General features: G+C 43.9%; 2 protein-coding genes across 2 annotated transcripts; both read right to left on the bottom strand.

Annotated features, from left to right (window-relative positions):
• Nucleotides 1-6,535: 6,535 nt before the first annotated feature.
• On the bottom strand, nucleotides 6,536-9,852 carry LOC131256332 (anthocyanidin 3-O-glucosyltransferase 7-like). The gene is made up of 4 exons (XM_058257284.1): nucleotides 9,805-9,852; nucleotides 9,230-9,510; nucleotides 7,786-7,789; nucleotides 6,536-7,108 (listed from the first exon to the last, which is right to left on the bottom strand). The coding sequence occupies exons 1-4, from the start codon at nucleotides 9,850-9,852 to the stop codon at nucleotides 6,536-6,538; spliced, it is 906 nt and encodes a 301-aa protein (XP_058113267.1).
• A 1,527-nt stretch (nucleotides 9,853-11,379) lies between these two features.
• Nucleotides 11,380-14,085, bottom strand: LOC131256770 (anthocyanidin 3-O-glucosyltransferase 7-like). The gene is made up of 2 exons (XM_058257811.1): nucleotides 13,576-14,085; nucleotides 11,380-12,365 (listed from the first exon to the last, which is right to left on the bottom strand). Exons 1-2 carry the CDS (start codon nucleotides 14,048-14,050, stop codon nucleotides 11,497-11,499), a joined length of 1,344 nt encoding a protein of 447 aa, XP_058113794.1. The 5' UTR covers nucleotides 14,051-14,085; the 3' UTR covers nucleotides 11,380-11,496.
• Between the last annotated feature and the right edge of the window lie 2,652 nt (nucleotides 14,086-16,737).

Raw genomic sequence — 16,737 nt, 5'->3', positions numbered from 1 at the left:
TCGCAAACCACAGGCAACTGGTCGATGCTCACCGCTATGGGCTCCTCTATGGCACAAGACATCAAACAAGATAACGGCTCTCCTCTGGGCTTAGCAATGAACTGGAACTGCGGCAAGCCAGGTATACAAAACGTGACTGTCCTCGCGGAACAATCCAATATGGCGTGGTACTCGAAAGCCAATCCATGCCCAGGATGACGTCGAACTCGGACATAGGCAAAGCAAATAGATCGGCAGGCAAAAAGATATCCCCAACCAAAACGGGGCAAGACGAGCAAAATTGGCCCAACACTGCAGTCTTTTCCAAGGGAGTCGATACTGTCAACCCCTCATGAGCAGACTCCAATGGCAAACCAGTCGATCGGCCCACTGTGAATGTGTTGTATCCCCACCGTCCAGGGACGGTGGGTGTGATCTGTGCATGCGTGTGTGTGTATTATATATATATATATATATATATATATATATATTATATTATATATGATTCACTGGTGGTGGGAGGCCCACCTCAGTTTACTTGTCGCCCATGGTTGGGGCCCTCTTTGATATATATGTAGGGCCCATGGGTCGAGGCCCATGGGTTAAGGCCCATTAAAATGTATTGGGGCCTATGGGTTGAGGCCCATTTGATGTACTTATGGGGCCCAATTGATGTGGCTCATTTGATACACATAAGGCCCATATGATTAGGCCCATTGTGATGTATTGTAAGGCCCATGGGCTATGGCCCATTGTAATGTACATAAGGCCCATTGGTGCGGCCCATTGATGTGGCTCACTTGATGAATATAAGGCCCATGTGATATGGCCCATTTGATGTATTTAAGGCCCAATGGGATGTACCTAAGGTCCATTGCAATGTACAATCCCAACATGGGTTATGTAATGATGTTTACGTCGGGCTATGCCTTGGCAGCAATGGTGGTTTGACGTCCACATTGCAAGTATAGTGTGGTTAAATGTCTGCATTATGACTTTCCCTAAGGCCCATTGTTAGGCTCGTACATGTAATGTGTAGGCTGTCTAAGCCCATCTTCGTTATGAACTGTATCCATTACCATATGACCTGCTTAGTATGGTTCCATGATTCACGATCATATGCATCATATGTATGCTTGATATGAGAAGTGACTGATCATAGCATATGCCTTCGGGCAGATTGTTTAGGGGCTCTCGGATAGGGGATGTTGCCCTACATGAGCGCACGATACGCGCAGGATTGCTGTATGACTGGATAGTGTGATTCATGCATTCGCATTGTGTGATATGGTTACTGTACGCCCTAGCGACATCAGGGTCGTGGCCTCCACAGGCGTATCATGGTTGGCAAGATTGGATACCGAAAATACTGTTCTACATGGGGTGCGATAGATATCCCTGGGTGAAAGTCCCTAAACCCTTATGGTACCAAGAGGTTGCTCCAACGTCTAGACCGAGTGGGTGCATGAGCGCTGAGTGCCGATTACCGGACGGTTGCGCTTTCCACTGTGTCGTAGTCGGTTGGAAGGGAGTGCGGCCTTACCCGCCTGAGAGTAGGGGGCAATGCTAGGTTGAGTCTGACCAGCTCAAGGAATGAGTCCGCTATTGACGAGCCGAGCTCGATATTGGCAGGCGGATAGTGAGATCTTTTTCACTCACCTTATTGCGCGCGATGGGGCGGTAATCTGGCTTGGAGTGTACTAGACCCCAGTGATATTTTAGATTTTGAGCTGTATCGATATGTGGACTTAGATGAGGATTTGTATGCTTGAGTTGCATTTCGCATTGCATGGCCTTGGTATGGCCGACATCATTCTTTGCACCGCATGGCCTTGGTACGGCTAATGGTATTCTTGGCACTCATCAGCATGTTCCGCATTACTCTGATACTGCATAACTGCATTACCACCTTGAGCATACACTTTTACCACCCTCTAAGCTTTCTATAAGCTTATGCACGACCGTTGCCTGCAGGTGACGTTGGATCGCAGCAGCGCTGAGGTGGGAGCACTTATCGGATCATTTTGAAGTTTTATTCATCTTCACTGTATTTCCCTTTATGCTCATTGTACTTGTAAAGTTTTTTATCATAGTGGATATTTGATGGAGTTTTTTTGGTTGTTGTTTGTGGGTTATGCCTTTGGTTATGCTTATTACGAATCAAACTAATGTTGAAAATCCTCCTTGTAGCATCCCAGGATCGGAACCTGGCGAATGGGCGCTGGGAGCCGAGAATGGGGTTCGACGGAGGCTGTCAGCGCCGGATTCGGCGATTGAAAATTTTGTGAGCCCGGTTTTCGAGTTTGGGGTGTGACAGAAGTTGGTATCAGAGCATAACTCGGGAATAACTAAGAACAACATTACATGTCTGCTATGAATGATTAAGTCCTAAGTTCGGATAGCCTAAGCGATTTCTTATTACCGACCCTTAACGAGCGTGTCTTCGAGAGTTTTTAAAGTTGATTGGCGCCATAGCCCACAATGGGGTGATCTGATCCATCCACCTTGTCAGCCAACTTACCGTGGGCCCAAAAAGTCCTAACTTGGATAGTGTCCACTTCTAACAAACATCACAATGAGCATGGAAAGTTTCAACAGTTACCAATATTTTTTAGTTTGTGGCCCACACAAGCGCTAGATCAGGCTGATATTTGCGCCCTGCCCATAAAATGACACGACAAAAAGAATGGGTGGCATAGATTATACATATACATCAAAGTGGGCCCATTTGGGGTCGTGGTTTGCATGGGTCGTAGTTGTCATGTGCATGGATCATGGTTGTCACGTTGCATATGTTGCATGTATCGTAGTTTGTAACGTGTTCACTTCCTCTTCTACTAAATCTTTGGTACCATGGCTTATGGCCCATAGTGGAGTAATCCGAGCCATCCACCTTATCGACCAACTTGTCGTGGGCCCAAAAAGTCCTGACTTGGGTAGTGTCCACTTCTAACAAACATCACAGTGAGCCTGGAAAGTTTTAATAATCACCGATATTTTCTATTTTTTGGCCCACACGAGCGCTGGATCAGGCTGATATTTGTGCCCTGCCCATAAAATGACACGGCAAAAAGGATGGGTGGCATAGATTATACACATACATCAATGTGGGCCCATTTGGGTCGTGGTTTGCATGGGTCGTAGTTGTCATGTGCATGGATCGTGGTTGTCATGTTGCATATGTTGCATGGATCGTGGTTTGCAACGTGTTCACTTCCTCTTCTACTAAATCTTTGGTACCATGGCTTATGGCCCACAATGGAGTAATCCGAGCCATCCACCTTGTCGACCAGCTTGTCATGAGCCCAAAAAATCCTGACTTAGGCAGTGTCCACTTCTAACAAACATCACAATGAGCCTGGAAAGTTTTAACAATCACCAATATTTTCTATTTTGTGGCCCACATGATATTTGTGCCCTGCCCATAAAATGACATGGCAAAAAGGATGGGTGGTATAGATTATACACATACATCAATGTGGGCCCATTTGGGTCGTGGTTTGCATAGGTTGTAGTTGTCATGTGCATGGATCATGGTTGTCATGTTGCGTGGATTGTGGTTTACAACGTGTTCACTTCCTCTTCTACCAAACCATTGGTTCCATAGCTTATAGCCCACAATGGGGTGATCTGATCCATCCACCTTGTCAGCCAACTTGCCGTAAGCCTAAAAAGTCCTAACTTGGGCAGTGTGCACTTCTAACAAACATCACAGTGAGCGTGAAAAGTTTCAACAGTCACCAATATTTTATATTTTGTGGCCCACACGATGCTGGATCAGGCTGATATTTGTGCCCTGCCCATAAAATGACACGACAAAAAGGATGGGTGACATAGATTATACACATACATCAATGTGGGCCCATTTGGGTCGTGGTTTGCATGGGTCGCAGTTATGTGCATGGATCGTAGTTATCATTTTGCATGGATCGTGGTTTGCAACGTGTTCACTTCCTCTTTTACTAATCCTTTAGTACCATTACTTATGGGCCACAACGGAGTAATCTGAGTCATCCACCTTGTCAGCCAGCTTGTCGTGGGCCCAACAAGTCCTGACTTGGGCAGTGTCCACTTCTAACAAACATCACAGTGAGCCTCGAAAGTTTAAACAATCAATAATATTTTCTATTTTGTGGCCCACACAAGCGATGGATCAGGCTAATATTTGTACCCTGCCCCTAAATTGACACTGCAAAAAGGATGGGCGGCATGGATTATTCACATACAACCATGACCTATATAATATGACAACCACGACCCATATAACTTCACAACCACGACCCATGTAATATGACAACCTCGACCCTTGCTACATGACAACCACAATCCATATAAAGGGTCATGGTTCACATGCACAATGAATCGTGGTTTTCATCCACAAAGGGTCATGGTTGATATTTGACCCTATCCCTAAAATGACACAACAAAAAGGATAGACGGCATGGATTATTCACATACATCAATGTACACCCATTTGGGTCATGGTTTGCATGGGTCGTAGTTGCCATGTTATATGGGTCGTGGTTGTCATGTTGAATGGATCATGGCTTTCAAAGTGTTCACTTCCTTTTCTACTAAACCATTGGTACCATAGCTTAAGGCCCACAATAGGGTGATCCGATCCATTCACCTTATTGGCCAGATCACCGTGGGCCCAAAAAATCCTTCCTTTTCCACCAAACCATTGGTACCATAACTTAAGGCCCACCATTATTTTCTATTTTATGGCCCACACGAGCACCGGATCAGATTTATTTTTGGGCCCTACCCCTAAAATGACACGACAAAAAGGATGGGTGGCATAGATTATACACACACATCAATGTGGTCCCATTTGGGTCGTGGTTTGCATGGGTCATAGTTGCCATGTTATATGGGTCGTGGTTGTCATGTTGAATGGATCGTGGTTTTCAACGTGTTCACTTCCTTTTCTACCAAACCATTAGTACCATAGTTTAAGGCCCACAATGGTGTGATCTGATCCATCCACCTTGTTGGTGGGCCCAAAAAATCCTGACAGCCACGACCCATATAACATGACAACTATGACCATGACAATCACGACCTATATAACATGACAACCACAACCCATAAAACTTGGCAACTACGACCCATGACAACCACAACCCATATAACATGACAACCACGACCTATATGACTTCACAACCACGACCCATATAATACGACAACTTCAACCCTTGCTATATGACAACCATGATCCATATAAAGGGTCGTGGTTCATATGCACAATGGATCGTGGTTTTCATTCACAAAGGGTCGTGGTAGATATTTGACCATACCCCTAAAATGACCCAACAAAAAAGGATGGGCGACATAGATTATACACATACATCAATGTGGGCCCATGGGTCGTAGTTGTCATGTTATATGGGTCGTGATTAACATGTTGCATGTATCGTGGTATCCATGTGTTCACTTTCTCTTCTACCAAACCATTGGTACCATAGCTCAAGGCCCACACTGGGGTGATCCGATCCATCCACCTTGTCTGCCAGCTCATCGTGGGCCCAAAAAATCCTGACATGGGGTGATCTAATCCATCCACCTAACCCTAAAATGACACAATAAAAAGGATGGGTGGCATGGATTATTCACATACATCAATGTAGGCCCCACTAGATAGTCCTTGCCAAGGCCCATAAAATGAAGACTTCGACCCGTATAGCATGACAACCACAAACCTTACCTCATGACAACCACGACCCTTACCTCATGGCAACCACGACCCACACCCGGGTCGTGGTTGTAATGCAGTAAGGGTCGTGGTTGTAATGCGGTAAGGGTCGCAGTTGTCATGGGTTGTGGTTCTCATGTTATATGGGTCGTAGTTCTCATGGGTCGTGGTTTGCATGTTATATGGGTTGTGGTTCTCATGTTATATGGGTCGTAGTTCTTATGAGTCTTGGTTTGCACGTTATATGGGTCGCGGTTGTTACATGTTCACTTCCTTTACTACCAAATGAATGGATGGCCGTTGGTACAATAGCCTAAGGGCAACAATGAGGTGATCCGTTCCGTCCACCTTGTTGGTCTGATCATCGTGGGCCCAAAAAGTCCTGACTTGGGCAATGTGCACTTTTAACAAGCATCATAGTGAGCCTGGAAAGTTTCAACAGTGGGTTTCATTGTCACCATTATTTTCTATTATGTGGCCCACACGAGCTCTGGCTAAGGCTGATATTTGGGCCCTAACCCTAAAATGACACGACAAAAAGGATGGACGACATGGATTATACATAAACATCAATGTGGGCCCCACTAGTTTGGTCCTTGCCCATGCGCAAAAAAAAGGTTCCATACACATCACTTTCCTGGCATTAAATACGACGTAACTTCTTATTTCCTAGAAAATCGTACAACTACTAAAACAAGGACAAGAGCATTTTCGTTTGAAACAACCTCCAAAAGATATCAGAAGGCCCTTCTAAGGATATATGGAATGACCTAGCTTTCTAGGTAATTTTCCCAAACTTCGAGGCAAGTACGGTCAATTTCCCTTTCATATATTAAGAAGGAAGGAAAAAAAAAAAGCCTTTCAACCGCCAGGGACTAGAAGTATTCCCAACAACTTATTGAAAATTTCCACCGAACTCCCATTTCCAACAGATTCCTTACCCAACTCTCTCAACTTACAAGCCCTCTCTCTCATTACCCTCCCTTCATCCTTCCTCAGCACCAGCTCGATGGAGTTCACCACCTCATCCCTCGTCAACACCCCACCATCCACCTCCACCCCAATCCGCCACGCGTGAGACACCAACCGATTATTCAGCTTATAGTCCGCAAGAGTCGGGTAACAGATCATCGGCACCGTTCCCGCAATGCTCTCCATCATTGAGTTCCACCCATCGTGCGTCACGTGCACCCCCATAGCCACGTGGCCCAGCACCATTGATTGCAAGGCCCACGGGACAATGAGGCCCTTCCCAGCTGTCTGCTCTAGGAATCCAGCTGGAAAACCTTCCCTCGCTTTCAAGGACCATATGAAGGGGGCCCCACTCGACTCCAGACCCTCGGCCAGTGCCGCTACTTCAACGGGCGTGAACCTCATCACCATGCCAAAGCCAACGTAAGCTATGGAAGCAGGGTTATGGGCAAAGCGGTCGAGCTATGTGAGGTGTTGAGGGTTGAATATTGCATATTAGACCCCAGTTCTTACCTGATTTTACGAACCTGATACCGTTTAACACCCTACTTTAATCGTGTTTGTGATGCAAGGTGCATTTAGGAGCCTGTACTGGAAAAGGGTACTAAAAGCATGGGTTTAACGCTCAGACGTCACTAAGGCAAGAGACGAACCCTAAGGGACCGAGATCGAAGAAATTACACGACAGAAATTCGAGAAAATCAGGCCACTTACGTTAAACGGGCCCGAAAATCATCCAGAATACAAGATCATAGGGTTCCCACCATCTGTTTGGCTCGAAACTTCTTAAATGGCCTGATGCCTATAAATTAACCGTACAAGTCAAATTTCAGTTATTAGATCCTTGTGGAAGTAGCCTAATGGACAGATCAGCCCCTAAAATCCTGATTTGGGGCCCGCCTGGTATCTGGAAATGCTTCAATTTCAGTCTTAACACCTTAAATTATGCGGAGAAACGAATGGACGAAGCAGATATTGGATACACATCACAGTGGACCCCACATGTGTGCACGTGCACTGGCCGTGCACCAAATATCACAAAATCAGTCAGCACACGCTGAGCAACTCTAATCTCCAAAATACAAGAAGCTGTCCAGCGTCCTTACGCACGGAGGTCGTTTTTTGCTAGTGAGCCCCACCCATCTCATATTTTGATGATCTAGACCATTCATTGAGTCTTGGGGTGGGGGGGCACAATCCTCTCCTAGGTGTCCTTTTGGCCCTACACCTACATACACACATGGATCGTCGAAAAATGCATGATGAACGACGAATTGATTCTATACAGTGGATCGCACCAAAACCCAATAAAAACCACTCTTTTCCGACTGAAATTTCGCTAGGAATCCAATGAACATGGTGGATTTCTCAGAAAACATCAATATGGGCCCACCGAACACATCAGCGTATCTTGGATTCAAGATTAAATTGTCCGTCCATTTTTCTGTAGTGGGGCCCATCCATCATGAATTTCCATGATCTAGACCGTCCAACATGTCCAGAGGGTGTTCATGACCCTAGCCAAGAAGCCACAATGGACGGATGGGTGGATCACACGTCCCAAATCACTCCCAAACGCGGCTGTTTCGCTTTCACTGCGCACCTTGTTGCGAATCAGAGTTGGTCCGACTCTAGCACCTTTCAGCCAACCTAAAGCCTGTAAATAGGAAGGTTGGATGTGAGGAAAAAAGATCGAGGGCAGCCGTGAAGGCTGTGCACATGGGAAGAAAGATCAAAGAGAAGAGGAGAGGGAGAGAGATAGCATGGAGGTGGCGATCTTCAAAGAGTTTTTCTTCCGCTTCTCATTTAGTTTTCTTCTTTAATGCTTTTAAGACTTTTTAGCATGTCTATGACAGGCTAAACCTCTTAGCTAGGGCTAAGAGGTGAAGCTTGTAATGTGATGAGATTAGTTCTACGGCTTTAATTCATGTTACTTGAACTCTCTTTGATTATAGTTTGATTAATAGGAATGCTTTCGGTTTTTAATGGTTTATTGTGACTTAAATTACAATGGATCTGCGATAGCTTTGAGCATGTTCTTAACATTATAGGGATTATGACTTTGGGAACCCTGTTGTTCACCATTGTCTCCTGGGCATGGTTGGATGATGGAACCCTTCCTAATGTTTATAATTCCCTTGGATGGATTGTAGATTGGTTAACTTCTGTTGTTTGCTTTGTCTCATGGGCATGATTTTTTGATGTAATTAAGCCGAATTCACACCCTTCTCACCTCTTGAAAACTAGATCAAAAGGAAGTTCATATTTGATTTTTAATATAATATCTTCCAACTATATGAAGATGGGACTCTATATCCAGTTATTTTCTTGAATCAAGCGTAGATCTCCCTAATTGCGACAAGTGGATCCTTGGCACCCTAGTTCCCTACCTTTGAATTTCACGAGTTTTAATTAAATAAATTCACAATTATTCCCCTCATATTCGCCTGATTTAGATTTTATCTTATCCTAGTTCTAGTTCTGGTTATTTTCTGATTACGTACAGGTTTCAGTCCCTGTGAATTCGATCTCAATCTTACCGAGATTATTACAACATCACGACCCTATACTTGAGGGGTGAACATGAGGCAAGCGTGAGAATCCTCTGATAGGAGTGGGGAGATGAGGTTGAGTGAGCCCACCGCAAGGCAGCTACGGAACTTGGACATGAGGCCGGTTAGGGTGGTGGAATCCAAGCCATCAAAGGTGTTGAGGACCACAGCCATTGCACGCGCCGATTCCTCACCCATGCGGTGTAGGAGGCACGAGAAGAAGGATTTTAGGTCACCGAAGACAATTTCTTTGGTCAGGTCCCCTACTCGCAGCACGGAGAAGCCCGCGACAAAGTCTAGCGGATCATCATGCTATGTCACCAACACTACCACATGTCAGTGCAAGTAAAATAAGAAACGGAAATTTCGCAAACAACTAGCTAATTAATGAATTTCTTTTTTCTTTTTTTCTTTTTTTGAAAAAGCTTTTTAAAAGGCTATTAACAGTCGGTTGTGTGCGACTGGGAGCAAATGTTCCCAATGCTTGAGTGAGCTCACGTTTATGTAAAATCTACTTTGACTGAAGGCATGTTACCTGGTTATCACCTCATATTAGGTGAAAGGTGAAAATTCAGTGGCATTTGTGATCAAGTGATTCATGTGTACCACATCATTGGAAACCATGATCCCTGGAAATAGCCTCCCAACTTTCATGTGAATAACTTCCCAATTTTATGTGCGTGTGACATCCGACTTGTCAAATTTGTTTCCTTTGGTACCAAGATCACCTCGTGCAAAAGGGCTGATTTATAATGTACTTGATCCTCATGGGTGGCCAAACCATTATTGGAACGGTTGGATGAAGTTATCCTTCGATGAGCCACACCTTCTGGTCCAGCTGGTTTGATTTCAGATATTTTCAGTGAAAATAGAGAAAATCTTTAATAATTTGATGCAATGTGATGTGATGGATGATAGGATAGCTCAACCGTATAGAATTAATGATGTGTCTGATTTTTCAACTATCTCAGAAAATGAAAGATGGGCAATTAATAATTTACTGAAGGGTGATGTCATTTATATCTAACAATAAAGATAACATGCTTTAATTATTTATTTACTTAATAAAGTATTATAGAAAGCAGATTGCATCACAAGATGTATGGAATCTATATATGCCGTTCATCCATTTTTTTCCGATCATTTTATAATACGAGCTAAAAAATAAAATAGATCCAAGGTTTTGATGGACCACACCATAGGATGCACCTGTAATAATGATGCCCACTATTAAAACTTTCTTATGAGCTCATTATGATGTTTATTTTATATCCAACCTGTTCATAAGTTTGCACGAATCTAAATGAAAGGAAAACAAAAATTGTAACTTAATTTAAAAATTCTATTGGCGATCAATCCCTAATGCATCGACCACTTAGCTTTGGATTTCCTTTTCTTTTTTTACTCATGACCAAAAAATGATACGGAAAAATGGAAGATCCATGCATCACAATGGTCCCACATAGTTTACTCGGTATGCAAACCCACACACTTAAGTAACGGTTGAAAGTAGATCATAGTTACATGGCCCACGCAATGATGTATTTACTGTATGCACTTTGTTCATCCATTTGGCGAGATCATTTTAAATTACAAAAATGAGTCATATCCGAAGTTAAATTGGACCACACCACAAATAGCAGTGGGTTACAATGATTCTCACCATTAAAACCTTTGTAGGGCTCATCATAGCATTTATTTTTCATCTAACCTGTTCATAAGGTCACACATACATGTATGAAGAAGAAAAACAAATATCATATTGATCCAAAACTTCTGTGACCCCAAAATGGTTTAAATGGTAGATGTTCAATCCACCACTACGTTTTGTAGTGTGGTCCACTTTATATTTGGATCTGTTTTATTTTTCTGCCGAAGCATTACCAGAAGCTCGACAAATGGATGGACGGTTTGGATATAACAATTAACTAATGATTGGACCCACAAAACTTGGTTACGTCAACACACCAGCCATATTGGTGGTCTGTGGTACACCAGCCAATCCGCTTCCATCTGGATGGCAAAGAGTTATCAAATCACAGCCACCAATAGGGTGGCCCACCAATATAACGGTCCTGGTAGCCAAAAATAAGGAGAAAAAGAAAGAGCTGGAATCTGATCGATTACCATTAGGTCCAGTCCCTATCTTGCGCCGGAAGAAAAAGAAGAAGAAGAAGACGAAGAAGAAGAAAATTCTTTTTAGTGCAGCTCTTATTTAAAAAGGTCTTATTGAATTACACAAGGATAGCGCAAATGACCCTAATTTTCATATATTAAAAGGGAAGAAAAAAAAGCCTTTCAACCGCCAGGGACTAGTATTCCCAAAAGCTTGGTGAAATTTTCCACCGAACTCCCATTTTCAACAGATTCCTTACCCAACTCTCTCAGCTTACAAGCCCTCTCTCTCATTACCCTCCCTTCATCTTTCCTCAGCACCAGCTCGATAGATCTCACCACCCCATCCCTCGTCAACACCCCACCATCCACCTCCACCCCGATCCGCCACGCGTGAGACACCAACCGAGTATTCAGCTTTTGGTCGGCGAGAGTCGGGTAACAGATCATCGGCACCGTTCCCGCAATGCTCTCCATCACTGAATTCCACCCACCGTGCGTCACGTGCACCCCCACAGCCACGTGGCCCAGCACCATTGATTGCGGGGCCCACGGGACAACGAGACCCCTCCCAGCTGTCTGCTCTAAGAATCCAGCTGGCAAACCTTCCCTCGCTTTCAAGGACCATATGAAGGGGACCCCACTCGACTCCAGACCCTCGGCTAGTGCCGCTACTTGAGCGGGCGTGAGCCTCATCACCGTGCCAAAGCCAACGTAAGCTATGGAAGCAGGGTTATGGGCGAAGCGATCGAGCCATGTGAGGCAAGCGTGAGAATCCTCTGACAGGAGTGGGGAGATGAGGTTGAGTGGGCCCACTGCAAGGCAGCTGCGGAACTTGGACCTGAGATCGGTTAGGATTGTGGAATCCAAGCCATCAAAGGTCTTGAGGACCACAGCCGTTGCACGTGCCGACTCCTCACCCATGCGGTGGAGGAGGCGTGGGAAGAAGGAATCTAGGTCACCGAAGACAACTCCCTCGGGCAGGTCGCCTACTCGCAGCACAAAGAAGCCCGGGACGAAGTCTAGGGGCTCCTCATGCCGTGTCGCCAACACTGCCAGCAAGTTAAGTAAGAAACGGAAATTTCACAAACAACTGCTAAGTAAGGAATTTCTTTGTGTGGATCTATCTAGTTAGGATCTTTGTATGGTCCACTTAAGTCTCAAGTTAGCCTGATGTTTTTTTACTCTGGTCTAAATTGGGACAGTACATATAATGATTAGAGTAGATCTCGCATAAACATCACAATGTGAAGACAGTATTTATAAAAAGTGAAAGAAATTACATGGGAGGCTGCTATTGATTTTGACATGCCCTTCATGATTTGTATGTGATCCACTTTGAGCATTAGATATACCATGTTAGGTCATAGACAAAAATTTAGACCGGCCCGTGAATGTAATGGCTCACATCAAAAGAAACAGTTAAGAGATTAATGTTTACCCTTTATTTTCAGAGAGCCACATGATAATTATTGAAATCCACTTCAATCCTTAGATTCCAAGTGTTTGCCATAAATCATATCCATTCGTAATTCATACCATAATGGAAACAATTTGGAGGGCGAGTATTATTCTATATACTATTTCCAGTGCCCACTTGAATCAACGAGTCATGCGACCGTATCTTAAAATGATCTCTCAAAACGGAAGAACGGGGTGGATTTCTCGCGGACTTCACGGATTGGCCAGTGTACCACACACCACTGATCAGGCTAATGTGATGACAACACCAAGTTCTGTAGGTCCCATCATGAGGTATGTGTTTTATCGAAACCGTCCTTCCATTTGGCAAGCTCGCCGTTAGGCTTGATCCAAAGATCGAAATATTAATTGAACCACATTACAAAAAGCAATAGGGGATTGAACGTCTACCATTGAAACCCTTTTGGGGTCACAGAAATTTTGGGCTAATATGATATTTGTTTTTCCTCTCCATCCATTTCTGTGTGACCTTATAAAGAGATTTGATGGAAAATAAACATTATGTGGGCCTACGATTGTTTTAACGGTCGTCCCACTGATATTTATGGTGTGGCTCACCTGAGCTTTGTATACCAATCATTTTTGGTCTGACGCTCTAAAATGATCTCGCCAAATGCATGAACTGTGTGGATATAATAAATACATCATTGTGGGACCCATATAACTCGTCTTTGCACCAGCGAGATGGGTGGTGTATGGTACACCAGCCAATCCGCTTCCACCAAGATAACTGTCCTCGTACACAGAAACAAGGAAGAATGTTAGAAACTGATCTATTACCATCAGGTCCGGTCCCTATCTTTTTCCGGAAGAGCTCAGTGTAAAAATGTGCCGCGAGACTCCGAGCTCCGCTTACCCAGAACGTAACCCACGGCACGTCTCTCTCCTCCGCCATATGTCCCGCGAACCACAGAAACGAATCAGTTAGCAAGCAGGTAACCTCTCCCATCTCCTTCACCACACCCTCCAACGCATTTGCGAAATTCCCAGGCGTCGCTTTCATGAACAGCTCTACCTCTTCCGGCAGATTACCGAGCAGACCGTCCGACACGTCGTAGAACTTGAGATTGGGTAAGGGTCCGGATGCGGTGGCGATCGACGAAAGAAAGCCGTTGGATTTGGGAGTGCAGAAGAAGGAGAAGCTGGCGTCTGCGGCGTTAGTGGCGAGCTGGCGGGAGAGGGAGAGGAGAGGGGCGGCGTGGCCACCGAAGGGGAATGCGAAGATCGCGACGTGGGGTTTCTTGGGAGTCACCATGGGGTGCGCACGTTATGGAAGGGTGCGTCGGTTTAGCAGGGAAGGTGGGATTGCAGATAGGGCGTACATGGACTATAAAACAGGCCAATCAATGCTTGCTGGAAGCGGATCGGCTGGTGTACCACCAACCACCGATCTGGCTGGTGTGGAGATCAAAGTTATATGGTACTCAAAATGATGTATTTATTATATCCACACTGTTCATCCATTTTTCGAGATCATTATAGAGGATGATATCAAAAATTATTCATATCCAGCACTTAAGTGGACCACACCATAAATAGAAGTAGGATAATGATTCTCACCGTTAAAACATTCATAGGGTCCGTCATAACGTTTATTTTCCATCCAATCTATTCATATGGTCACAAAGACCTCGATGAACAGGAAAAAAATCATATTATCCAAAACTTCCGTGACATCCAATAGGGCTTCAATGGTAGACGTTCAATCACCCACTATTTTGTTCAGTGTGGTCCGCTTGATCATTGGATCTATATTTTTTTTTCCTGAAGTCTTATGACTAGCTCACCGAATGGAAGGACAGTTGGGATATAACACATACCTCATGATAGGATCCACAAAACTTGGTGATGTCAACACATCAGCCAGGTCGGTGGTGTGTGGTACATCACCCAATCCTCTTCCATGCTTTATTATCCCAGTTGTATAATGAAAGTACTGATTTCCACGTTGAAACATTGGTAAGGCACACATTGATATTTATTTGTCATCTAACCTGTTCATAAGATCATTACAGACTGCAGACATGAATGAAGGAAAAACACAAATATCAAGTTAATTTAAAATTTCTGTGGCCCCAAGAACTTTTCAATGGCAGATGATCAATTCAAACTGTTTCCTGTGGTGTAGTCCGCTTGAGCTTTGGATATCCTTCATATTTAGGAAACAGCCCTAAAATTATATGGTAAAATGGATGGACTGAGCGGATAAAATGCATGAATGATGGTAGGATCCACAGAGTTCACTCAGTACGCTAACGGTACTGGGTTACTCAGTACGCAATCCGCTTCCACGGCACGGGGGATTGCGTGGGTGGGAAACGGATTGGCGGATGGTCGGTGCTCTGTGGGCCTCACCATGATGTTTGTATTTCATCCATGCTGTTCATCTATTTTTCTAGATCATTTTATGGTATGAGACCAAAAATGAGGTATATCCCAATCTCAAGTAGACCACGTTACATGAAACAGTGTTGAATGAACGTGGACCATTAAAAACTTTTTAGGGGTTATAAAAGTTTTGGATCGCTAATATTTGTTTTTTCCCTTCATCTGGGTCGGCATGACCTAATCAACATATTGGATGTCAAATAAAAAGTACTGTGGGCCGTAGGAGCATTTAAATGTGGTGGATATCCAATTACTTTTGTTTTCCTGTTGTGTGGTGAACGGAATGGATGAAATACATACATAACGGTGGGGCTCACAGAGAACACTAGCGGGCGGGGAAGGGGGGCGCTCAATGTGATGTATGAATATTAAATCCATGCCGACCATCTATTTTGACGGCTCATTTTGAGGCATGATCCTAAAAAGTGAAGGAGATCCAACTCTGACGGGACTATACCACAAAACAGTGGTGATAGACCATTAAAGACTCCTCATGAGCCGCAAAAGTTCTCGATCAAGTTGATATTTGTGTCAATTACCATCGGGAAACTCCCTAGGTGTGTTCGTGGGTATGCAGGTGTGCAAGTATTGAATTAATTTTTTTTACACACGCACGCACACCCCACACACTCATGCTGGTGGAATTTCACCACCTATGGGTACTCGATGACTGGGAGTTTCCTGGCAGTCTACCACACGAGCAAGGGTAAGGACCCATGCAAGTATTGAATTTTGTTTGAACCAAACAGCTATGACCCTAAGCATCGAGATAAGAAGATACCCAATATATGATCAAGGTCCGATGAGATTGGCTCCTTATTCAATGGCTTGCTCAATGTGTAAACATGGTCAAGCAATATTCAAAGGATAGGGTTCATCCTCTGATGATGGGTTACACCTTTGCCTTCTGTACTAAAAGACTTTTCCACATATATAAAATAGCTGTGAGAAAGGGATTCTTACCATCAGTTGTGAAGGACAGCTATGAAACACCTCTCTTAATGCGGAATTGAATCCAATGTATGAGCTTGGACTCAAATTGTAACTAAGATTACCATCTACTTAATTAATGCTATGGATTACACTACGGACCATAAACAAGCAGAAAGTAAAGGATTATACTAACAAATGTAATTGACTTTTCAGATAGAGTAAAGTGATTTACACTTCAAAATGTAAAAAGGACTGGTAATTAAAAGATAATATTTGGGTTTGATTGGGGTTGGTATGAGACCAAATCTTTCTCTTGCATTCCTCTCCTATTTATACCTTTACCCTGATCATTCATATTCTTCACACATTCTGACAGTTGCCATAATCGTTCAACACTTCATGGCCTACTCTACTCCTATTCTTGCCACCTATCTTATAACTGCTTCTAGAAAGATCACTCCTTCATCGACCGCTTACAACGTTATAACGTCATCTGATGCGTTTTAGCTATATCGTCAACATGATCCTCTCTATATATCTTTGCGGATCTTCAAATACACCACGCGGATCGATCCAAATCGCACGTAACTTGATTTAATTAGTTCCCACGAGAAATGGCGA

The sequence above is a fragment of the Magnolia sinica genome, chromosome 9 (assembly GCF_029962835.1).
Source record: "Magnolia sinica isolate HGM2019 chromosome 9, MsV1, whole genome shotgun sequence".
NCBI classification, from domain to species: Eukaryota; Viridiplantae; Streptophyta; class Magnoliopsida; order Magnoliales; family Magnoliaceae; genus Magnolia; species Magnolia sinica.
The sequence above is the reverse complement of the archived record's forward strand: the minus strand, read 5'-3'. Positions and strand labels throughout refer to the sequence as shown.

Excerpts from the sequence above, each read along its gene's own strand:
- LOC131256332 (XM_058257284.1), bottom strand. The coding sequence starts at position 9,852 with ATGAAAGTTGGGAGGCTATTTCCAGGGATCATGGTTTCCAATGATGTG. Across the intron at positions 9,511-9,804 it reads TCATGGTTTCCAATGATGTG|CATGATGATCCGCTAGACTT; the intron begins GTACACATGAAT and ends TTGGTGACATAG.
- LOC131256770 (XM_058257811.1), bottom strand. The coding sequence starts at position 14,050 with ATGGTGACTCCCAAGAAACCCCACGTCGCGATCTTCGCATTCCCCTTC. Across the intron at positions 12,366-13,575 it reads GATAGGGACCGGACCTGATG|TGTTGGCGACACGGCATGAG; the intron begins GTAATAGATCAG and ends ACTTGCTGGCAG.